General features: G+C 36.6%; 2 protein-coding genes across 4 annotated transcripts; both read right to left on the minus strand.

Annotated features, from left to right (window-relative positions):
• Window positions 1–5,805: 5,805 nt before the first annotated feature.
• LOC114144911 (uncharacterized) lies at window positions 5,806–9,484 on the minus strand. Its single transcript, XM_028018150.1, has 5 exons — window positions 9,354–9,484; window positions 8,823–9,212; window positions 7,540–7,686; window positions 7,384–7,445; window positions 5,806–7,233 (listed from the first exon to the last, which is right to left on the minus strand). Exons 1-5 carry the CDS (start codon window positions 9,388–9,390, stop codon window positions 7,111–7,113), a joined length of 759 nt encoding a protein of 252 aa, XP_027873951.1. The 5' UTR covers window positions 9,391–9,484; the 3' UTR covers window positions 5,806–7,110.
• A 4,656-nt stretch (window positions 9,485–14,140) lies between these two features.
• On the minus strand, window positions 14,141–24,895 carry LOC114144910 (uncharacterized). Of its 3 annotated transcripts, none has more exons than XM_028018148.1 (5): window positions 24,627–24,879; window positions 24,078–24,473; window positions 16,138–16,284; window positions 15,988–16,046; window positions 14,141–15,839 (listed from the first exon to the last, which is right to left on the minus strand). In XM_028018148.1, exons 1-5 carry the CDS (start codon window positions 24,697–24,699, stop codon window positions 15,711–15,713), a joined length of 804 nt encoding a protein of 267 aa, XP_027873949.1. In that variant the 5' UTR covers window positions 24,700–24,879; the 3' UTR covers window positions 14,141–15,710. The 3 variants fall into 3 exon arrangements, with proteins under 3 accessions (XP_027873949.1, XP_027873948.1, XP_027873950.1); XM_028018147.1 differs by lacking the exons at window positions 14,141–15,839; window positions 15,988–16,046; window positions 16,138–16,284 and adding exons at window positions 21,844–23,026; window positions 23,131–23,189; window positions 23,290–23,442 and having other exon boundaries at window positions 24,627–24,887; XM_028018149.1 differs by lacking the exons at window positions 14,141–15,839; window positions 15,988–16,046; window positions 16,138–16,284 and adding exons at window positions 22,891–23,026; window positions 23,131–23,189; window positions 23,290–23,334 and having other exon boundaries at window positions 24,157–24,473; window positions 24,627–24,895.
• Between the last annotated feature and the right edge of the window lie 519 nt (window positions 24,896–25,414).

The following is a 25,414-nucleotide window of genomic DNA, read 5'->3' on the forward strand; positions in this document are numbered from 1 at the left end:
TGATGATAGCATGACACTGTAAGCTTCTGGGCTTCTTTTGGTGTATTTTTACTTCTCTAGTTATGGAAACAGTAACTCTGGTTCAAATATGCAGTCACTATTCAGATTGATGGTTTCTCCTGACCTTGCATTCATCCGTAGCACAGATGCTGCACTGCGCAAATAATTATACAAAATAAGGTCTGGACTAGAATTTAGGGAATCAAGTCTTCAAACAAGATTAAAAGATTTTAAATGGAAAATAAGCAACATGTGCAAAAGTGCTAAAAGGAAATCGTACTCAAACTGATTTTGGGAAATGTTGTTTAGAAGTAAAAGAAATATTAACACAACTAGAATCTTCTGCTATCCATCAAAGTTTGACTATGATGCAAAGCTGAGAGATGGTTAAAGTTTTGACCCATACTTTAAGTAACGAGTCTATAGAATTTGTTGATTGGCTGCTTAAGATTAAACTAAATTCACTTTAATGAAACTATTTGACCCAAAGAGAAACATAAACTGTAGTGAAACCTGTTTAATTTAATGTTTTTCAATGTTAAGTTCATCTGCTGAGGCCACCTAGTGGCAAATGTTATAATTTTGTCTATTGCTGGTTCACTGACGCCGTCTTGTGGTCACTTTTATTACTACAACTTGTTTATCAGAAAGGAAGGCCTGTTGATCTCCATACCAGTAGGTGGCGGTAATGCACACCATTAAGTTGCTTGCCAACCGCCATTAAAATCAAAAAGAAGAAGAAGAAGAAGGCCTGTTGATCCATGTGCTCCGAAAGAAGCCCTTTTTGTTGTGTTTTCGTTAATCTAAATGCGAAAAAGGGAAAACAGCATCGTCTGTAAGTACTGTTCTAATTTGCTTGTCATATAAATCATAATTTGTAACCCGTTGACATGTTTATGTGAAGATAGACATTTACTTATGTCAGCCCAATATGTTAGCCTAGCTGGCATTCATTTTCTGTACCTTTGTGTGTTACAGTTTTACACGATTCTCATTAAACCCTGCTAAAGAACCACATGGAGTGCGTCTTGGTGGACGGATGGGAAAGTGTTTAGCTACCTGTATAGCTGAGTTACTGCTAAAAGTCACAGTGCTTTGCGAGGCAAGGACATAAACGTTGTAGTAACTCTTCAAATGCTTCTTTAGATATGATGTCGACTGTTGACAGGAAGATTCATCTGTACCTGCCTGTAACACAGCAAATGCCAATACGCCTCTGACTGAAGAAACTTTGTTGTTGTCAATTATTCTCTTATTTTATGAAGCGTTTATCATTGCACACTCATTTGATATTGGCTCTGATATTTTGCATCTTGGTGCAAACATATCACCAAACATATCTTGGTACAAACTTGAGCTTCCTTAAGAAGAATTCTACTCCGTTTTTTCTTGTTGACAGCTTCACTGTTGCGTCTCCAGTCTGGTCTGTAGTTTAGGTGAACATTGTGATATTTACTTTTCACCCCCTCTACTTTTTCAACCACAATAGCAATAGCATTTTGCATATTCCCATTTCACATGAAATCTACATTGATCACCCTCTTTCACTCAAGATTATTGAGTTATTTCTACACAGTCCCACAAAGAAATCCACCACATCTTGGTACACACTTCTGCATAAAATCAACATTAAAAGAATATTCATGCAGACACCCTTTCCTGTAAAATTCTGGCAAGTCAATAATTTGCACAACCAAGCCCATTTACAAGGCACTGATGACACCTACTGGCTGTTCCAGTGTATGACTACAGAAGTTTGAGTTACAGCAGTACAGTAACTAGGAGTCAAAACAGGAAATCCTGCCCTTTATTTATATAGATATATATATATCTATATATATATATAAAAAGGCCATATATATATTTCCATGAAATATCATGGAATGTTATGCTTATTGTAGGTGCTAAGTCTCAGTAATTTTGTCACATGTAAAGTTCTCTCAAGGAGAAACAGACTTGACACTTACAAGGCCTGAGTTTTGAAAGCATGACTGTTTCACTTTCTCGTAGCTGTAAACAGTCCATTTTGACTAATCTGCAGGCTTAATCTGTCTACACGTCATCCTCTGCAGATTAACAGGGGGCTGTTTGTCAGTGAGGGTTTCCGGTGTATTTTACACAACAAAAAGGTTGTGGATGGTGGTTAGTTTTACTGGCAGCTTTGTTTTCTTTAATGTTTCAATGGAAACTATATAACCTTTACTTGACCACCTTGTCAGAAAATCAATATATTTGCTTTACGTAAAGCTGCAGATGTAAAAAGGGTAAAAAAGTAAATAAATAGTTTGTCTGACCCAAAATCAGGCTTCAATGCAGTTTACTTCATGCCTTCATTTCTGAGTTACCTTTGTATAAAAAACCCTATATTTTAAGTGCAGAAGTGCTAAACCAATAGGTCATACAGTGACAGAAGATTGGTGATTATTAAAAACAATATCTAATTTTGGAGAAAAAAATAAATGCAGACACTTTGACACAGAATGGAAAGGCAGCTGTGTAAAATAATGGACTGTAAAACTGAATTTATCTGCATGTCCAATCTCTTTGCATGTATACTTCTGCAGAGATATGAAGGAGCTGTTTGACAGTCTGCATTTCCTGTAACATTCACCACACAAAAAGAGGTCGGGGGTTTGAATTGGCCATACTGTCTGCTCAGTGTTGTCTCATAAAAGCATGTAAATTATTTACAGCTTCTTTAGATAAGCAACTTATTAAGATGTCCAATTTTCTTCTTCAGATAAATGTCAGCACTTTATAACTGAATGTAAAAAAAATAAAATAAAACGAAACAAAACAAAACAATAAAAGTTCCAGCCATTATAAATTTGATAAATTTTAAAATTTATAATGCAAATGCAAGTCAGGACTGTTTTGAGGGGTCTGACTGGGAGATGTTCAAGGCAGCAGCCACTTACAACGACCAGATCAACGTCGATGAGTACGCCATGACTGTGTCAGCCTACATCAACAAGTGCACAGAGGACGTCAGCATCACTAAGAACATTATCACCCAGGCCAACCAAAAACCCTGGATGACTAAGGAGGTACGGGAAATGCTAAAAGCACGAAACTCAGCCTTCAAGTCTGGCGACAAGGAGGCACTGAGGACAGCGAGAGCCAACTTGAACCGTGCTATCAGGTTAGCAAAGCGAACCCACAGTCGGAAAATACAGGAGTTCTTCCACGACACCAGCAACACCAGGAGTATGTGGCAAGGCATAAAGGCGATCACAGATTACAATCCATCCTCCCCCCCAGTGGGTGAAATTGATGCTGACTTTCTAAATGGACTCAATAACTTCTTTGGGAGGTTCGAGGCACTGAACAGTACTCCGGCAAAGAAAACTGTTCCCCACCAGGAAGAGGAGGCACTCTGCCTGGACACAGCCGATGTGTTCAAGACTCTGAAAAGAGTCAACCCACGAAAGGCCCCAGACCCCGACAACATACCTGGGCGAGTGTTCAGGGAATGCGCAGGTCAGCTGGCTGGTGTCCTAACAGACATTTTTAACACCTCACTGGACCAAGCCACAGTGCCAGCCTGTCTCAAAACTGCCTCCATCATTCCGGTGCCAAAGAAACCTCAAGTCACCTCTTTCAACGATTACCGGCCTGTGGCACTGACTCCCATCATGATGAAGTGCTTTGAAAGGCTGGTAAAAGAACACATCGTCTCCAGACTCCCCCCCCCACATTCGACCCGTTCCAGTTTGCCTACCGCCGAAACCGCTCCACTGAGGACGCTATCTCCTCCGCCCTACACCCGAGCCTGGCTCACCTGGAGGAGAAGAACACTCATGTGCGGATGTTGTTCCTGGACTTCAGCTCAGCATTCAACACAATCATCCCACAGCATCTGGCAGAAAAACTGGGACACCTGGGCTTCAGCACCTCCTTGCGCAACTGGCTGCTAGACTTCCTCACCGACAGACCTCAGTCAGTCCGGATCGGACAACACACCTCCGATGCCATCACCCTCAGCACAGGTTCCCCTCAGGGCTGCGTCCTGAGCCCTCTGCTGTTCACTCTGATGTCACACGACTGCGTCCCCAGGTTCGCCACCAACCACATTGTGAAGTTCGCGGACGACACAACGGTGGTGGGCCTCATCAGAGACGACAACGACCTGGACTACGTTGACAAGACGAAGGAGATGATCGTCGACTTCAGGAAGAACCGGCCCAGCCACGCTCCACTGCTCATCAACAGCTCGGCTGTGGAGGTGGTCAGCAGCACCAAATTCCTGGGGGTGCACATCACAAACGACCTGACCTGGACTGGGAACACCACGTCTCTGGTCAAGAGGGCACAGAAACGCTTGTATTTCCTGCAGAGGATGAGAAGAGCACACCTGCCCCCGCCCATCCTCAAGACATTCTACAGAAGCACCATAGAGAGCATTCTGACCAGCTGCCTCTCTGTGTGGTCGTGTGGAGGCTGCAGCGCCTCCGACTGGAAGAACGTGAGGAGAGTGGTGCGGACAGCAGAGAGGATCATCGGGGCCCCCCTTCCCTCCATTCAGGACATTTCATCCCAGCGCTGCGTGTCCCGAGGCCGAAACATCATCAGTGACCCCTCACACCCCCACCATGGACTGTTCTCCCTGCTGCCCTCTGGAAAGAGGTTCCGCAGCATCCGGTGCAGGTCCACCAGGTTCCGAAACAGCTTTTTCCCACTTGCCATAAGACTGCTGAACTCTTAACTGGACTGCACTCAAAATTCTGGTCTCCACTTCATACCTTGCACATGTACAGAGCTAAGTAACTCCATTTTACTGTCAGTCCTGCACTTTATATTTTATATTCATATTTATATTCATATTTTATACTGTATTTTATTTTATTCTGGAGTAACCTCACAACATTGGAACCTCAAAACATTGTCCTGAGCCGTATGCAACGAAATTTCGTTCTGTATACACCCTGTGCATGCAAAATGACAATAAAGTCAGTCTAAGTCTAAGTCAATAAAAAAATGTTTTTACTCTATCAGAATGTTTTGGGTAGGTTTAGAAACCCTCCTTTTGAGTTGACTCCTTACTATAACTCAACAATAAAACACTGTGGCTTCAAAGTTTGTCTCAAGAAATCTAGGAAGGCTTGTATTGTTCCTGATGAGTCATTGATGGTGTTTGAAGCCTGTCTGCTTCATAATGAGATTTGAGTAATGAGTAATTTCAACATATACAGACTGCAATGATCAGCTCACATGCAGATCCTAAGTGCTGGTGATTTGTTAGTTTGTGTGTGATATAAAGGTGCATTTTCAGTTTGTGAGAAAACAAGCAACTCATGTGGGAACATTTTGAACCAATAGAGCACTTGTGTCAAACTAGAGGCCCAGGGGCCAAATCTGGTCTTCCATGGCTTTTTTGTGTGGTCCTCAAGACTCCAGACACCAAATTACATCAAACAGTCCACCCAGTTTTCTGTTATTGTGGAAATTTACGTAAAATCAACAGATTCCCACATTTTCCCCCCGCTAATGTGTAACTGTAAGTTTATTGGAAATTTTCCACAACAATGGTCAAAAACATTGGTTTTAACTGACCACTAACTCCCACCTGTACATGGCAGAATTTTGTGTTTTTACTACACCGCTGCCTCAGCCTAATTTAACATCAAGTTATTCTTCAGTCATCATATGACGATTGACAAATTCACAACCAACGTCATACACAAAAACAAATATTGCAAAATTCCTTGAAACTATTTCTAAGTTGGTTCCACAAAACTAGTGATTTTAATTGCAAAAAGATTTTTTAAAAATTACAGTCAGTCGCAAAATCATGAAAGGACTGAACAATATGAAAAGATGTTTAATTTTAAGTAGTACTTATAAAATGCAGAAACAGGTATAATGTTTTTTTAGAAGAATTAAAAATACCAACAAACACTCTGTAACCTTGCTGAGAGCCTTCACAGAAAACATAGCAGGAAAGGATGCATCATAGGAAACCATTTGGAATGGAATTCCTACAACCCAGGCTGTGGCTAGATTAATTGGTTTGTAATGTATAGAGATGGTAGGCTTGAAGATAATTTCTTTATTGCTCTTTGACACACTTTGCTTTTAATTTTGGTCTATTGACTTCAGGAACTAAAGTTTTACTTAATCCACTTCTCAAGAAAATTTGTTTTTATCATTATGGTGGAAACTATGTTAATGTGCTCTTCATATGACCATCCAAAATAGCCTATTTTTGGCCTTCAATTTGTTAAAACAAGCTGACATTAAAAATGCATTAACTCTTGCCCTTTATTATTTAGTTTTTTTGTCATTTGCATAAGAATTAAATTGGAAGAACCTAGCTGGTGAATTACTTTTTTAATTATTATTATTTTATTCCCTTTGTTAGAATCTGGTGTTGTTTGTTTGATTTTGGAATTTTGTCACTTTTGGTGTTCCATAGGTTTTCTTTTTCTATTTAGTCTTAAACTGTCATGTGAATTCATATTCTGCTTTTAAAATGTATTTTGCATGTATATAATTCTAAAACTTGACCTCCAACTTATAAATTCCTGAAGTTCATACACGTTCAGTATTATTTCATGGTAAAAGCTTTCTGAGTACAAAGGCAACCTAAAGAGCTCCAAGACAAACAAACTAACCTGCTGCTTAAGGTCTCAAGGCCGACAGGGACCCCTAATAGTGATTTATTTGTAAAATAGAAAGCAGGTTTTACAAGGTCATATTAAACGTAAAATTTAATTTTAATTTTAGCAATTTTAACCAATAGTCACTTTTAAGAAGAAAAATTGGGGTCCACAGAGAAAAATTCTAAATGACAAAATATGACAATTGGGTTGTACTGGAAAAGAGGCAGAGAAAAATTACTTTGTTTTGTCAATGTATATGCTACATAGAAGAAATGTTAAAAAAAAAAAAACAGAATGAATGGAGCACATATATGCCTTTAAACATGTTTTGGAATTAGGTCTGGGATGATGTACAATGGTTTTATTGTTAAAAAACAAAAATAAGTTTTCTGAAATACATATTTTTTTTTTTTTTTAAATCTGCCATTAAATTCTTAGGGAATGGGAGAAAGAGCACAACTGGTACTTATTGTTCAGGACTAAAACTTCAGAGTTCAGTGTCAATCTCCTACACCACAGATGTTTTGAGGTCAGAATATGTGCTGAAGTCTGAAGGCTGGGTTTTCCTCTTCCTCTTTGGTCTCTGCGATGGTCGATGGATTTCCAGAGCTGCGTAGCAAACATTTTCATCCTAAAATTCAAGATGTTTTTTTTAAAATATTAACAAATGTTGGGGCCTGATATTTTAGATAGACTATCAAGCATAAACCTGTCCTAGTAATGTGTCAGTTAAAAATGACATGATTTGTCATAATCAGATTACATGTAAGTAGTTTTTTACCTGTGTTTCCCTGGTTTGTCTTCTCATTTCAAGTCTCCTATTGTTTTCTTGAGCTTTTTTAGCTTTAGGAAGGAATGCAAAATGCTAAGATTAATTCTCAGGATCAAAGAGTCATTATGACAGCTATAAATAAAAAAGGACAAAATTCACAAGTACCTGCTTTCTGGTAAATCAGATAAACTGCAGCTGAGGAAATGAGGACAAAAAGAAGAGCAAGAGCTGGACAGAGGGAGAGGAGCATCTTCCAGCATGCAGCAGAGTCCTCTGCAGTCTGGGTGATATTTGAATGACAAACAGTTTGATCTGTATTGAGAACAAACATTTTTCAAAGACTCAATTAATGTGTAAACGTTTCATTTCAACAACATATCAGGCAGTAATATTTTTGTTTTGGAGTGCAGTCAGGACAGAGATTTGAATCTTTTAGATTCAAGGCAGGAACTTGAATCTCCACAGAGTTGAAAATTAAATCTAAAGATTAACGAGGTGGAAAGGTGACCTTCTTTAGAATATTCCTGAAAAAGTTGATTTCCGGATCTCAATTCCATACAAAGTGAAGCACATTATATAGATTACTTTTTGCACAGACTGATGCTTACAAGCCATTATTTCTGTTAATTCTAATGAATTTTTGTCATGAAAAACCACATTTATACCACATTTGTTTATTTATCAGGCCATTGAAAAAACATTTGTAATTGCGAAATGTGGCCTCAATGAAATGTAAATTTAATACCTACTGAAAGGTTGCTGCTTTTAAAGGGCACTTTTGATTCGACAAAAGAGCCTCGCTGGAATGCATATTCTAGCTTATTGAATATGACTGGATATAAAACCTGAGCTGGTGTATGATTTAATAAGAAAAATGTCTTTATTTGCTTTTTCTATAATTTTTTGAGTAATCATTAGCTACTAAGAATGAAGCTGCTTTATGGAGACATTAAAGTAGAGAGGTTGTGAGTAAATTTTAAGAATTCCAAAAATAATATTTTATTTTATTGTGAACTATGAATGAAGTTACACTACTTTGGGGATATTCATTAATATAACTGTTTCCCCAGGGTCTCTATTATCTCAGTGTCAAAACTCTTTTGAAGAAATAAACATATGTAAAAATTGTAGAATGACAATCACTGAAAACTTTTCAGTTTTGTTTCAGCATTTACATAATAAATAACATGATGTTTCACATTGTCAAGCTTTTTGATAAGATATCAAAGCATTTAAAGAATAACTCAGCAAAATTGATTTTCATCAACAAGATAATCATATTTTGCTAAAACGTCTAAGTGTGATTCTTGTGTTTTTGATGTTTGTAAATTTGTTTAGACTCAATACTTTTGTTTTTCCTCCTCTATATTTATGTCCGTATTTTGTCAGGTAATTAGATTCCCATGATCACTTTTAGAATTTTCATGTAATTAGAAGAAAATACTTACCAAGTGTGATCTTTGTGATGATGTTGCCGTATTGGTGGATTGTCTTCTGCAACATATTTTTATTTTTGTCTTTCTCCACCTTTGTCTCTTCAGTTCCACAGTAATAGAGCCCTTCATCAGAATTGTTGGCGTGCACAATCAGCAGGTCATAGGAATCAAATGTAAAGTTCTTCAGAAATTTGAAACGAGAAAATATCTTTTCTGTTCCAAAATCAGTCTTTACATTTAGAACAAGAGTTGGTTTGTCTTCATGTGAAGAATTCTTGTACCAAACAATATACACTCCAGATGACTGCTTGCAGTCACAGTAGAGAAGAATGTTTTCTCCAGGTCTGGCAGTCAACTGCACCACTGATGTAGAAATGGAAAAACGACTCCATAAAGCAACTCCTGGAACAGAAATACAGTAATAAGATTTTCTTCAGTTAAATTTCAGCAGAACAACAGTCAAACATTTTGTATAAATTAAAAATATATGAAATACGTTTTAAATATTTCTCATAAACTGCTATTCAGTCAATTTGAAATTACCGAAGCAAACCACCAGAGTGACATGTAGCTGGTTCATGGTTGATGTTGACCTGCAGCTAGAGGGCAGTTTCACAGCCTTTATTTGCGGATATAGTTATGTTGTAGTGAAACTTTTTCCATTAAAGGAGTTGTTGTTGCTGATTGGCTAGTTGAATGGAACATTGTGTGGTCTGTATGTTGATAGTCGTGTATAAAGTGAAGAGTGACTGGTTTTCAGTTTCTGCTTTGTGAGACTATCATAAAAAAGGAAAACAATCCAAAAAGAAAACAAAGAATTGAGAGGTTTAATTTTAGTTGGTCTCCTGAAATCCAAACATACATACTGCTTTACTGAATATGGTTAAAATTGTACATATTATGTGTAGTTGTGAAGATCATCTTAAAATACTTATATAATAATACATTTTAATTGTATAGCACTTTTCCAAGCACTCAGAGACATTCTACAGGAAGCAAGTTAATGTACAAACAGAACACTAAGTACATCAAACACTTAAATATAGAGCATGTTAAAAAAATCTACAAAAAACAAGACCATTGTAATACATTAAAATTTGATATACAATGGCATGTTTTTAGATGTGATTTGAACTTGGACAGATCTGTACAGTCATGGATGTGTTTGGGAACAGAAAATTATTCTTTGTGTTAGAATATTTCACAGTCTGCATTTATTGTGTTTATCAAGATAGAACTGTGTCCTTAACAATAAAACCCGACTTGGATTCAGCACTTTTTAATTCATATCTAGATTAAAATTGTTTCTTTATACGTAACGATCAGTTATGAAGCCTAGGCGCAAATTCAAACTGGAAGACTCTTTTATCCCCACCGGGACCCGTTAATTGAAGCGACCTGCCCACAATCGTCGACCTATCAACGCCGGACCAAGCCACTTCACGTCCAATCATCGACCAAGTCCCAGCTGATAAGGACCTTCATTCATGGCGTCCTTCGCTCTCCAGCCGAGCTCAACTCACCACCACCCCTTCTCCTCCATTCGCCCGGTCCTGAGGCCTGCACCCTTCTTCAACCTCCACCACCAGTGCCGGGCCCTGGGGGATGACGTTCCTAACAGCATCGGGGATGCTCATCTGAAGCCTATCGCTAACGCTGCGATAACCGTTATCCCCAGCCGGGGCCCGAGCGCCAAAGACTTTAAATTCTGTTTGTCAATAAACTCTTCTAATTGTCTTCTCATCTCCGTCTGAGTCTCTCCAGATTGAAATGTCATATGTGTTGAATCCCAAATTCTTGAGGGTCTGTGTCTTGCAACTCCTTCTTCAACACATCTAGATGAATGTTCAGTGTTAGAAAAATTATCCTCCTGTTCATTTACTTATGAGTTTATTTTACAAGTTATGTTTTCATATTATTCTTTTTATATTATTACTCTCATATTATTATTCTTTTTTATGTTTACTTAACTTCTCTTTCTTTTGTAGTACTTTATTAATCTTTTGTAGTATATTATTAACTTTGTTTAGGATGTTTGCTTGGAAGCTAAAAACGTTAAAACATTCATGTGTTATTAGCTCCATATGTAACTGATTAGTTGTGGTCAACCACATGCCCTTGTAAGGGCATGTCCACAGAAGGTTCCAGAATGTAAAGACAGTTGGTCAATTCTCTGTGTGACTGTGTGAAGAAGCCCAACCTCCTTTTTCTATACAATAAAGAGAAATGCAAAGAAAGATCTGGCAGAATTGATCCCAGACAGTGTTTGACAGCGATTCGTCACGTCTGCTTTCAATTCTCCTGTTCTGCAGAAAAGAAAAGAAAAGTAACCTCTGTCTCTGTCTCTGGCTGATTCTTTGCAGGTTAGGACAAAATAAACCTATCATTCAGGGTTTTTGTACTGCTGAGGTGTCCAACCTCCCCAGGTCTAAAGTCTTTTTGCAACCTCATACAGGATCCTCTCATGAACTCTGACAGCTTTCCTGTTCCTGATAAAGAAAAGCATTCTCACAGAATAATGTTGCCACCACCATCAGTCATGGTCAGGATCTTGTTTTCAATATGATTTATTGACATTTTTTTGCCACTCATAGCTTTTTCCATGTAGGCCAGTTCATATTTTGCCACACGTAGCTAGAGGAGCTTGTTCTACATGGTTTTAATGTCCTATCAACAGATTCACCAATCTAAAAGTTTAGTTATACAGCCACGTCTTGATATGTTTTTGGTTGAGTCTCTCCATTTTGGGATGGTGAATTGAATAGGGTGTTTAAAAGAGGTATGTTTACTCTTGCAAAACTGTGTACAGTCCCTCTGGGTTACTATGTATAACACAGGCTATATAATAGTTACTCATCTCAGGAAAAAACATCAAAGAAGTTAAAATTGTCAGATAAATGTTTTAATGAATGTGAAAATAAAATAGTGGCTTATTTAAATAGTTCTTCTATCAGTCAGAATACAAAGTAAAGTAAAATAAAATTTTAAACACTGGACACATAACACAAGTATGAAAGCAGATGGTTTATCAGCTCTTTAATCAGTCAGAATACAAAGTAAAATAAAATGGACATACATAAGACAAAAATTCCAAAATAAAAACAGTAAGATTATTCACTTGACAATGCCAAACTTAATTCTAAAATAATGTCTGACTAAACAGGTATGTTCTTTATCTATGTTATAAAGGAACAGTCGGTACGGCTAACCACAAATGTGAAAGCAGATGGTTCCACAGCTTTAAAGCCATGACCCAGTCAGTTTCATTTCCTCTCTTTCACGCAAAGAATGACTATTGTTAGGCAACTACAGAAAAAGTTAACCATTTCATGGTATATAAGAGTACTAATATTTTTAACCTATCTCCTCTGTGATGTATATAGAAGTTAATCAAAAAACCTTTATTTTTTCAGTGAAAAAGAATATATATTTTTCCACTTGCATAAAGAATATTTGCCCTCCTGCACAGAGCTACACATCTCCTCTCATAATCAAAAATACACTGTTAAAGTACAACTACATAGAACAGAATTACAATTATTGCAAACTGTGCAATAATTGCACAGTTTGCCTGCAGGTAAACTGCAAGTTTATCTTGTCAATATGATGAAATCTGCAGAACAAAGAACAAATGCTCATCAGTGTGATTATCCTTGGATTTTATCAACCAAAGTTATAAAGAATAAAGACTATCTTTTACAGCTTTTATGTTTGTTTTTCATATATTAAGTATGCATAGCAGTGGGGCTCTACAAACAACAGGACAGGAGGAACAGAGCGGAGGAGCCCATGAAACGTTGCAGGAAAAGAGAAGATCCTGCCGTTAGATGGCAATATCCCATACAGCTGCAAGTTTTCAAAAATAAAGCTGACAGTGAAGCATGACGGGAGGTTTCATGTGGCATCTATGTCAGCACTACTGAAGTATGCTTCAGAAGTATCTCTATGCCATACTTTCAAATATACCATACCATACCACATCATATCTTTCAAGTCCTCCAGCTGGCTGGTCACACAATTCATGCTATCACCACATCACTCTATCAATCTGCAAAGCAATTTTGCCTTTACTCTTTAGTTTTCACCAGTTCCTATTTCCATTTTATCCCCAACCATAGTTATTTTGTACTTACCGTCAGTTTTGAACTCGTAAACAAACCAGTTTGAAGCCATGTTTCTTATCCTGGTGATTTTCTCCTGTAGATTACAATAGATCATACAGAAATGTCTAAATCTCAATTGGCTTTTATTCTATATATCCGTTCCTGAATATTTATTTTACTCTCCATTTCCACTGAGTATGTTTGAGTCCAATAGCTGAGGAAATGTGAATCTGAGGGCTTGATAAAACCAAAATAAGTCTCAACAATCTCCTCCAATTATGAACCATTTATAGGACATTACTTTAAGTCGATGGTTACCATAGCCAATAGAAAACACACCTAAAGCAAGTACTAATTGACCTGTTCAGTTTGTGCAGTACAAAGTGTTTTGCGACAGATGGCTCCTTTTCATCCCAGAAGAAGTTGGTAATGAAAACAAAAATTAGATTAAATATTTCTTAACAGGCTTCATGTCCATATTTACATAAAATGAAATAAGCATACAATCCATAACAAGAAATATAAAAACAATCTTCAAATACAAAATCATAAAATAAGAAGAAAAAACTGAATTAATTAAAAAGAAATAAATGCATACACAAAGACACTTCAACCAGTATCTCCTCAGACTGGCTGAGTAATAAGAACTCTTTGTAGGATCCGAGTCCTAAAATTTATGTTACCACAATCATTGAATCATTCCCTGAAGGTGAACATTAACTTCCTTAAAAGTCATTTAAAGGTGCAAACACCACAACTACAAACATCTGACTGCCACTTCCCCCTCTGAGCATCCCACAAAGGATTCTCATTGCGTTGTTTGCAACTTCAATCTTATTCGTGCCACGTTGCTTGTAAGATACTCACAAGAGGGCAGTATATAACAGTATGCAATAAGCTTTAGGTTAAGGAAATAAATATTCAAAGATTGTAATCTTTCAAAATCACAATCTTTGAATATTTTAATTAGCAATTAAACCACGTTTGTTATTGATACAAACTGTGTTGAGTTGTTTTTCCTCCTAATGATTTGTATCTACTTTCATAGCATGATGCATGAGTTCAGAAGTAACTGGAGGTTTGACTAGATTTGGTAATGATGAAATGAAGGTGGTTAACATGCCCAATAGATTCACACCATAAAACTCACCACTGCTATTTGTATAATGTCAAAGGACTGTTGTCAGCTGCCAGCTCCCAAAACATAAACTGTTACTAAGATCCCTGTGAGTATCAAACTGTAGGGTTTTATTAGTCATCATTAAATCAAACAAGTACAGGGAGACCATGTCACCACGGTCAAGATACATGGTGTACATCAGCTACAAAACCTCATTTACTTTGTGAAAGCAGCCTTATTGTTACAAGGGTCACATCCATTGCTGAAGCTATGATCCTGTAATCCCAGAGATATGAGTTGAGTCCTGACAAGTGGATAACCAGTCATCACTGTTAACGAGCCCTTTCTAGTGAAAAGGTTTTCTCAAAATGCAAGTAAACAACTGTAGAATAGCCAGGGTTAGTTGAAAACAAAGCAAGAGCAAGGGCATTAAGCTCAGCACCATCTGAATTGATTGTGCACCGAAAAGAAAGAGCCTACAATAGTGCTACTGATGGCATTTTCTTGTCTTTATCATTAACATCATTGGTTGTCATACATGTGGAACCTTTTCCTTGCCAGATAGACAAACGTCCAATTTGCTACTTTCTCTGGTTTAGGACAACCACTTAACCTGGTGACTGGTGAAGGTCTTCTCTAGGGTAATCATTTAATGCATTTTGGGAGGCTTTTATGTGATGCATCAACATAAAGTATATAGTGCATGAAAGCATTTGCATGGGTTTAAATGGTAAAAGCTCACCTCTAGACTTGAAGGTGAATACAAATGCACTTCCTACTTCTCAGATTTTATTTCATTTATATTTTTCAAAAGTACTAAGAAGATATAGTTTACTATAAAACAATTTAATCTGTATGAATACATCTGTATGAATACATGCATCACAACAGACAGACTATATATTAGTACACAGTGACATTTCAGCTAAAATATATATTTTATGGTTGAGAAATGACAATAACTGGAACCAAAATAAAGAGGGATTCTTTTGAAATTCATAATACCCTGATGTACTTTGTTCTTATATTCCCAAAGCCTTTTCTTTTAGAAAATATCCGTCTCTAGATATAATTTTTCTTTTCAGTCATAACTACTTCTACTACTACTACTACTACTTTTCAAAAGCTGTTTCTGGAACATTTTGTGTACATCTGTCATTTGCAGAAGTTCAAACTAAAAATCAAACTAACTTCTTATTGAGTTTGTTTATAGATGTGTCAACTTTATTGCTTATCTAGATGTGTGGAATAAGACAAAATTGAAAGCAAAGTTAACCTTCAAACACAGTCACTGCTCAGTAAAACAGGAAATCCACAATGACAAAGGGCCCCTCACACTTCTGCAGAGGACAGACTGCACTTTCAGGTTACAGCAGTTTCACTGTCCAAAGAGCATTAAACATGTTAAGAAGAGAGATCAAAAAACAAAGACAGGAAGTGCAGCAGAAATACATTTAGCATTATGAAGGAAAACCTTATGCACAAAGATTTTTTGCCCTATTTATTTTGTTTGCTTGCATTTTTTAATAATTTTGTTTTGATGGTCAAACTTGTGAAGATGTTTTAATTTGCAGCTGGCAGCAATTATAACTGAGTATTTTCTATTAGTTTGCCATTCATTCATTCATTCATTTATTCATTCATAACCAAATTAACAAACACTGAGATCAGAACATTTTAATCTTCGACTTTCATGTTGTATATGACATCAGTAAAGATGCAGAAGTCTGATGTGTGGATCATTCTCTTCTTTTTTTTCTGAAATGCCAGATGGACTTCCAGGGCAGCAAAGTACACATCGTTCCCCTAAAATTAAACATTTTTATTTGCAAAGATGGCAACATTGTTGACTAATAAAATATGTAAAAATTGTGATCTATCACAGAAAACTCTAACTACACTTTACCAGGTCCATGAAGTATAGTTGTTTGAATTATTTAAGTTATTTAATTACCTCTGTTTTTTCTGGTAGTCTCATGGAGTCACATTTCTCCTCCTTATCACGAGGCATTTCTGCAGCAGCAATGAAAACAGGAATGGTGCGAGTTAAGAATCAAAATACTGCATTCTAAATGTAAATTTGGAAGGATTCCTTTACCAGTACCTGTTTTCCAGTGAAGGAGAAAACCAAAAGTTGAGGTCAAGAAGGCGGAAAAAATAAAAACAGCAGGACACAGAGCAAAGAGCAACTTCCAGCACAAACCACACTGCTCATAAGACATGGTTGTATTTGAAGGAGCAACACTGGAATCTGTATAATACACAAAGCAGCAAGCAATGTTTATGAATTTAAATGCCATTATTTTTTCTGTGATTTTTAGATTAAATTTAGTATTTTACATTAATGTATGTCTAGCATACATTAATCTTTTAATTTATATATATATACAGTACAGACCAAAAGTTTGGACACACTTTCTCAATGAGAAAGTGTGTCCAAACTTTTGGTCTGTACTGTACAGTCATGGCCAAAAGTATTGAGAATGACACAAATATTATATTTTCACATGATCTGCTGCCCTCTGGTTTTCATGTGTGTATGTCAGATGTTGTCATCACATACAGAAATACAATTGCAATCATATTATGAGTAACAAAAGCTTTTAATGACAGTTAGAATGAGTTAATGCAGCAAGTCAATATTTGCAGTGTTGACCCCTCTTCTTCAGGACCTCTGCAATTCTCCCTGGCATGCTCTCAATCAATTTCTGGACCAAATCCTGACTGATAGCAGTCCATTCTTGCACAATCAATGCTTGCATTTTGTCAGAATTCCTAGGTTTTCGTTTGTCCACCCGTCTCTTGATGATTGACCACAAGTTTTCAATGGGATTAAGATCAGGGGAGTTTCCAGGCCATGGACCCAAAATCTCTATGTTTTGTTCCCTGAGCCAGTTAGATATCACCTTTGCTTTATGGCAAGGTGCTCCATCATGCTGGAAAAGGCATTGTTCATCACCAAACTGCTCTTGGACGGTTGGGAGAAGTTGCTCTCGGAGGACATTCTGGTACCATTCTTTATTCATGGCTGTGTTTTTAGGTAAGACTGTGAGAGAGCCGACTCCCTTGGCTGAGAAGCAACCCCACACATGAATGGTTTCAGGATGCTTCACAGTTGGCATGAGACAAGACTGGTGGTAGCGCTCACCTCGTCTTCTCCGAACAAGCTGTTTTCCAGATGTCCCAAACAATCGGAAAGGGGATTCATCAGAGAAAATGACTTTACCCCAGTCCTCAGCAGTCCACTCCCTGTACCTTTTGCAGAATATCAGTCTGTCCCTGATGTTTTTCCTGGAGAGAAGTGGCTTCTTTGCTGCCCTCCTTGAGACCAGGCCTTGCTCCAAGAGTCTCCGCCTCACAGTGCGTGCAGATGCACTCACACCTGCCTGCTGCCATTCCTGAGCAAGCTCTGCACTGCTGGTAGCCCGATCCCGCAGCTGAAACACTTTTAAGAGACGGTCCTGGCACTTGCTGGTCTTTCTTGGGCGCCCTGGAGCCTTTTTGGCAACAATGGAACCTCTCTCCTTGAAGTTCTTGATGATGCGATAGATTGTTGACTGAGGTGCAATCTTTCTAGCTGCGATTTTCTTTCCTGTTAAGCCATTTTTGTGCAGTGCAATGATGACTGCACGTGTTTCTTTCGAGGTAACCATGGTTCACAGAAGAGAAACAATGATGCCAAGCACCAGCCTCTTTTTAAAGTGTCCAGCAGTGTCATTCTTACTTAATCATGACAGATTGATCTCCAGCCCTGTCCTCATCACCACCCACACCTGTGTTAATGGAGCAATCACTGAAACAATGTTAGCTGGTCCTTTTAAGGCAGGGCTGCAATGAAGTTGAAATGTGTTTTGGGGGATAAAGTTCATTTTCTAGGCAAATATTGACTTTGCAATTAATTGCTGTTACGCTGATCACTCTTTATAACATTCTGGAGTATATGCAAATTGCTGTTATAAAAACTGAAGCAGTAGACTTTGTAAATATTAACATTTGAATCATTCTCAAAACATTTGGCCATGACTGTATATATATATATATATATATATATATATATATATATATATATATATATATATATAGCATTATGAAGGAAAACCTTATGCACAAAGGTTTTGTGCATAAAAAACCTATCCTCCCTACTGAATGTGAGTGATATGTAATGGTACATATATATATATATATATATATATTTGAATAGTCAATCAGAAAATCATGTAAAGCCAATGCTAGACATACATTAATGTAAAACATTAATGTAACTTCAATATTAATGATGTAACAATTTCCACAACAGATGGACCTAATTTTCCACATCTCCAAATCTCTCTGTGTATTTGATAAAGACATTAGATGCCTTGATTTTTATTTGTGGGCAAAAAAAAAAATATATTTGTGGGCAAAAAAAAGAATATATAGATAGCAATTCAAATGAATTGCTATCTATATATTCTTTTTTTTTTTGTAGTCAATGGGGATTCAAAAATCACCAAAACCTTTCTATATCTGTTATCATTTATTTGCCATCACAGTATGACTGATGTTTAGCAATCCCAATGCCCTTTGGTAGGTGACAACAAGCTAAGAAATGTTATTTCTAGCTGTACAGGAAAGAATTTTAAAAATCACACTGGACTTTACAATAACAACAACAACAAAAGAACAAAACAAAAAGACAGGGCAATGTTAAATGGCTGTTCAGCAGTGTTGTATAAAGTACTGAAATCTCAGAGTCAAGTAAAAGTACAAGTACCTCTCCAAAATATGACTTTGGTAAAAGTCGAAGTCACTGACTGAAATGTTACTTGAGTTAAATTCTTAAAGTATCTGAAACTTCTTGTACTTAAGTATGGAAATTACTGTAAAAATGGATGTACTCAAGTAATGTAATGAAAAGTACAAGTAAAAAGTAAAACAAAGCAAATGCAGTTTGAATGACATTTTTTATATTTTGGTAAACTTGTCAAATACACTTAAAATAATGTAGCCAACCAAGTGCAGGCAAAATTAAACCTGCTAATAGATATACCTGCAGGCATCATTTAGTTAAGAAAATGAGGTGCTTTACCTATAGCACAAGGTTAACTTAACCTGCTTTACAACTGAACCAGCTTCTTAGTAAACCCTCCAGGACAGAAAATACAAAGTTTTTGTAAGCCTTAAGTTTTCCCTTCAAGTAAGGTCAGTGCTGAAAATGAGAAAAATAAATAGTACAGAAAATGCGGCCAACATGAAGAAAAAGATCTGTTACGATTACTCTACTTCACAAATCAGTGAATCAGTCAATGCTACAGTCAGTAGCTGGTGCACACAACTGGTCATTATGCAAAAGAAAAAAAGAATTGGGAGGGAAATGCAGCTTATTGGCATCTGTAAACCTGGTTTTGAACTTGCATGCCTTTCCTATATTCGTTAAATTTAGTCTAAATTGCTTCTGTCCCCCTTGAACAGAGGAGTCTAGGTAGCCTGATACAGTCAACATTAGGCCTAAGCTAAATACACCACGTATGGAACTGAAACAATGCCAAACAAAGTTCATTTATGGTCAAGATTTCACAATACAGTAGTGTCTAGTGACCAAGCTATAGTTACTGAAACAGGAGGATTATAACCATTTCATAAGACGTTACCTCGATGTGTTTCTTCAAGTTGGACGGGGAGTTTTTGTAAGATAGAATTTCCATGTGACTGCTACTGATTGCGAGACTTGCTTTGTGTTTAATGGGAGAAGCGAAACAGGTGTATCCTAATTAAAAGTAAAGAAATCAAGAAATGGCAAAAAATGTGGAATGAAGATAAGAAAGGAAGAAGATTATATGAAGTACAAAAGTCAGTTCAAATTCAAAGCATTAATGAACGAAACAGAAGAGAAGAAATAATAATTAGTAGATTAAGAGTAGGTCATACCTACTTAAATGACATGCTTTATACAATAGGGAGGAAAAATAATGATAAATGTGAGAGATGTGGAGAGAAAGAAAATGTAGAACACATATTGATGAACTGTAAGTCAAATGAACTCGAAAGGGAAGAATTAAAGAGAATAGTTCGAAATATAGGGCATGAATGGAATCTTAAAGGTATATTAGGAAATGAAGGAAACATAACAGATATTCACAAATTAAGGAAAGCATTGTTTATTTATCTTAAGAATACAAAATTAAAAAATAGAATTTAATAGATGTGAAGTAATGCTTCTACACACTCATGTACAGTAGGTGGCGGTATGCACCTTAAAGTTGCTTGTGATCCGCCATAATAGAAAAGAAGAAGAAGGTGTATCCTATTGGTGGTGATGAACAAGCCCAGGCAAGCAGGCTACGGACTTTGTTCGGTAGCCTGCTTGCTACTTGCTAATCAGTAGGTGGGTCAAAACACTTTGTTTCTCTCTCTCGCTTTTTTGTAACGAGTAACTAAACCACACATTGAAAATGTATCGGAGTAAAAGTACGCAATTAAGTTCGGAAATATAGTGAAGTAAAAGTGAAAGTCATCAAAAATTTTCATACTCCAGGAAAGTATGAAGTACACCAAAATATACTTAAGTAAAGTAGTGAAGTATTTTTACTTCGTTACTATACAACACTGCTGTTCAGATATTTTGTTGTGACATTTTCTGAAATTATTTTTAAACAGTTCCCTTAAAAATATGTTTTATGAGCTTGCCTTTGTTGGTGGAAGTCAACAGCTAGATAGATAGATAGATAGATAGATAATTTTGAGATTAATTTTAGTGTGTGCTTAAACTTTAAGCAAGTTAATACTATGTGTTGCACTCTTAATAGTTAATCAGTGTGATTTTAGCAGGTTCTTTTATTGATGAAAACTGTTAACACAGACAAGAGCGACAGTGAGCGCCTGCCGGTATTATGGCATAACACCTGTCTGTCAGTGATCTGCGATGAATTGCTGTTCGCTCGCTGAATCCGTAGTGCTCACTGTGATCTATATGCCCTCTGGTGGCGAACTGCTATAACTACAGTTTAATGCCTCAGACCGAGTAGGAGAAGTGCAACTTAAAAATAATTTCTATAGCCAAACAGAATGGAAACTCTGCCGGTGTCCATTATGACGCTTTTATTGGGCAGCCTAGAGCCCCTCCCCTTTGACACCGCATTCGACCAATAATGTTATGAAATGGCTTTTTTCCGAGCCAATATTATCCAGAGAGCGACTTGAGCTCATTTTGACATGCCTGTATTCTTTCTGGAATATTTCTAACTGGTCAACTCGGAGACTAAATCTAAAGCCACCGATGTGTAGCGAACACTTGTCCCGTCATAAGGATATAAGGCATTTTGGGGTTTGTTTTGACATGAATCCCCCAGCTGCTTGCGTAACCACCCGTAATCTGTGCGCCTTTGCTGCGTCAAAGTCAGGTCCTGTGCGCTCTCCTGCGTAACGGTGTTTACAGGACTTTTTCTCACCAATGAAGGGGGAGTTGGGGGTGGGGACGGGGGTAGCGTAAAAGGAACTCCGGGTACGTTTGTTGTATAGAGTTTGCAGGTATCAGTGAAATGTGTGACATTTTAAGACTCAAAGCATTATCTGCTGTATCTGGAATCCAGAATGACTTTGGCAGCCCTAAAGCATCACCATGACCAGAAAATGGACCAAAAGGCAGATCCTACAAAGTCTAAATCTTGAGGCCTGACAGGCCAAGAGAGTCATGAGTCAAAGAAGTCTTACCGGTCAAACTGAAATCTCTGTCCTCAACCTCCAGGCAAAAAAAAAAAAAAAAAAATCTTTAAATGATGAGGATCCCAACAGTTGTTGATTATTTTGACAGAGTTCTATTGTTTTTTTAAAATTACTTTTTACTTTAGATTTGTGTTGTGGCTGCAGTCATACACATGTCATCTTTTTTATTTTAGATTAATAAATAATTAAAGGATTGCTGACAACGTTAATGTAAAGGTATAGTTCAGGTGTTTTTTTTAAGTTATTGTCTGATTAAAATCTAAAATGTATATGTTTATGTGCTGGGTTAAAAGATCAATCTCCTCCATCTTCTACCTGAGCTGCTAATGTGGTCTGAAGAGAAGCATCACTCCTTATCTATATGGAGTTCATATATTTCATATATTTCTGGGTTTCCAGGCATAAAGAGATGGATGTTACTGAATTAATGGGAGTTACAGCCACCTCTCCTTTTGTACAAAAATGAGATAACATTTTATTTTTTATGTTTTATGCTATATTGTGTAGTTTTTTAATCTGCTCAACAACTGTGTACATTGTTACTGTAATCAATGTGACCTGAGTATGCAGCACCTCTAATTTAATTAATCTGAGTATGACATTTTTAAAACTTTTTGTGACTCATGTTTTATTTTTTGATTCTTGTAGTTAAGATTTTAGAAATGATTTTAGTAATGAAATCATAACAAAACATAATCACAGAAAATCTGGGGTTAAAATGTTTCTAGTCATTAGAAATGCAATTCAGGTTAAAGTTAATGACATTGAAAGAGCCTACAAATATATTTTAATGTCGAAAATCAAATAAAATGAAATACATGTTTTTACTGTTACTGAAATCTAAAATAAAAATATAGTCATTAGAAGAGTATAACTTGTTGGACATTTCCCTGATGTTTTTGTCAAAGCTGACAAGGTGAGATGAACACATTTGCTTTCAGACATGCAGCCATGTCTGGAACAGTCAATGCATGACTAAGCAGGGCTTCATTCTGATCAAGACAGATTTAAACACCATCAAATCAAAAGTTTTCTGAAAATGATTTATTTGTGATTGTGAAGGTTACTCATTTTTGTTTGATTTCAGTGTTAGAGGAAGAACATAAATCAAAGAAAGCAATTAGAAATTCTCTTTAAATTTTGTTTTAACCTCTAAGTTAAATAGAAATCTCCTCCTGGAATGTCTTGATAGCAGAGTATGTGCTGAAATCTGAACTCTGGATCGTCCTCTTCCTCTTACTTCTCTGTGATGGCTGATGAATTTCCAGGGCAGCATAACACACATTCTCATCCTAGGATTTAACATTCAGAATCATCACGATCTGGTAAAGTTTATTAAAGAGAATACTTTTATCTAAAGCAAAAAAGAAAACAAGAATGTTGTTTGTTTTTTTACCTGTGCTTCTTCTGTTTGTCTTAAAGTGTTTCCTCTCTTTTTCTCAGCTTTGGTGGTTGCTGCAGATGTTAGAAAATCTCCAATGTAATAAAATTGAAAGAAACAAACAATCTTGGTTTCAAAGCTTTAAATGAGAAAAGCCATTAAAACTGCATTTACCTGACTTTTGGCATAGCAGGTAAACAAGAAATGCGGAGAGGAGAGCTGAGAGAGCAGAAAAAACCGGACACAGAGCAAAGAGCAGCTTCCTGCACAAACCACATTCCTCCACTGGCATGGAAATATTTCGGTGTGGTAAATGAGTCTCTGTATCTAAAAACGAATAAACATATAATTATGATAAGGATTGAAATAGTACCTTTTATGATGTTTTATAAAAATGTAATATATTATCGACTGTGTGCATTTTATGAATGCATTTTTGTGTTTCTATGATGTAAAGCACTTTGAATCGCCTTGTCGCAATGTGCTTTACAAATAAACGTGATTAATTGAATTATTTATGCATTTTTTCTTTAGAATGATTGAACATAGGGCTAATGCAAAGAGATGGTAATTTTTAAAATCTCCTGCTGGGACGTTTACAGCTGTAATAGCGGGTTCAGTAAATTCTGATAACCTGTAGTATTTCATGATAATAATTAACGGGAATGATGAGTCATTTGCTAAACAATGAAAAACATTTGAGGAAACATTCTCATTCTCATTTGCAATTAGTTTTGTAAATGCACACAGCACATCATTCTCTTTACTAACAAAGCACTTGAAAGATTTTTCAACAATTTTCTTTTTGCATTTTCAAAATGTTACAGTAAGAGCTAAAATATGTTTAGGTGAAACATGAAATTGGCACTATTTAATGCAGTTAACTTTCAGTTGCTCAAACTTGTCTACAATAAATACGCAGCAGTGTTATTACTGTCCTATAATCAGAAAGGAGTACTTACAGAGTGTGATCTTTATGGTGATGTTGCCATAGAGGTAAGCTTCTTGAGAGAAAAGGTTTTTGTTTTCATGTTGCTTTACCTTGTTCTCCAAAGTTTCACAGTAATAAAGTCCCTCATCAGAATTAGTGACGTTTATGATCATCAGGTCATAGGAGTTGGACGACTCATTCTTCACAAATTTAAAACGAGGGAATGTGATTTTTCTTTCATAATAAGAGCTCGTCTTCCAGTCTACAACAAGAGTAGGTTGGTATTGATGGGAACAGTTCCTGAACCAAACTACATATATTCCAGTTGACACTTTGCAGTCACAGTAAATGGTGATGTTGTCTCCAGGCCGGACAATCGTCTCCAACATCGAAGCAGAAATGGAGCAATGACTCCAGAGAAAAAGCCCTAAAAAACAACGACATTCAGAAGATAAAGCACGTGAATATTACTCCAGATTTAAACCCTAAATGTTGCATATATTTAATCTGTGAACATAGCTTAGGTTTTGCAAAGAAACATGCTTATTGTTATTTATATATTGGCAAATCTTAAAATTACCACAGAGAACAATGAGAATCTTCAGCAGTTCATCCATGACTGATGCTGACCTGGATTTAAGTGACAGTTTCATAGGTTTTATTTGCAGACGTTATGACGCAGAGTTTTCCGTTAAAGGAGATGCAGCAGCTGATTGGCTGCTTGAATGGAACATTTTATTCTGAGGTTTCTTTTGGCTGAGTTAGGGGCATGATGTGAATTTGGGGGGTATTTCAGGTGTTGCAGCTTTTTGAAAATTCAGAGTGAGGGTAATGGATGAACTGCTGAAGGAGTTTTGGATTAGACCATGTACTTTATTTGATGAGTTATATAAAAAAAAAAAAAAAAAAATCTTTATTCAATGTGTTAAAAGACAACACAAGGTAAAATACATAGCAATGTGCAGTTCCTTAAAATATTTCCTAATTATGTTATATATTTTTATTTGTTTGTTGTCTTTTAGAGGAGAAATTATATCTGGGTAAAATTATACATCACCTATTTATCACAAATTGCACGGTGAGTGGAATGTGTGTTATTTATCTTTTTATAAAAATGATTTTTAATATTCCAAATTACAAAGTGAATGTACCCATACCCACTATTGAGCCTTCTTATGCAGAAAATTTATAGACACAAGTACACATAGCTGTTTAGATTCAGGTGTTTGTCAGATACACTCTCATTTGCCGCTAAATACATCTTGTATGACCATGTACCATATATTTTCCAGTGATGTTATAAGTAAGAAATTGCTTTGTTTTGACAACTTCAAAGCAACCTATCTGAATCTAGCAGGAAATAGTGGT

This window comes from Xiphophorus couchianus, chromosome 5 (genome assembly GCF_001444195.1).
Source record: "Xiphophorus couchianus chromosome 5, X_couchianus-1.0, whole genome shotgun sequence".
NCBI classification, from domain to species: Eukaryota; Metazoa; Chordata; class Actinopteri; order Cyprinodontiformes; family Poeciliidae; genus Xiphophorus; species Xiphophorus couchianus.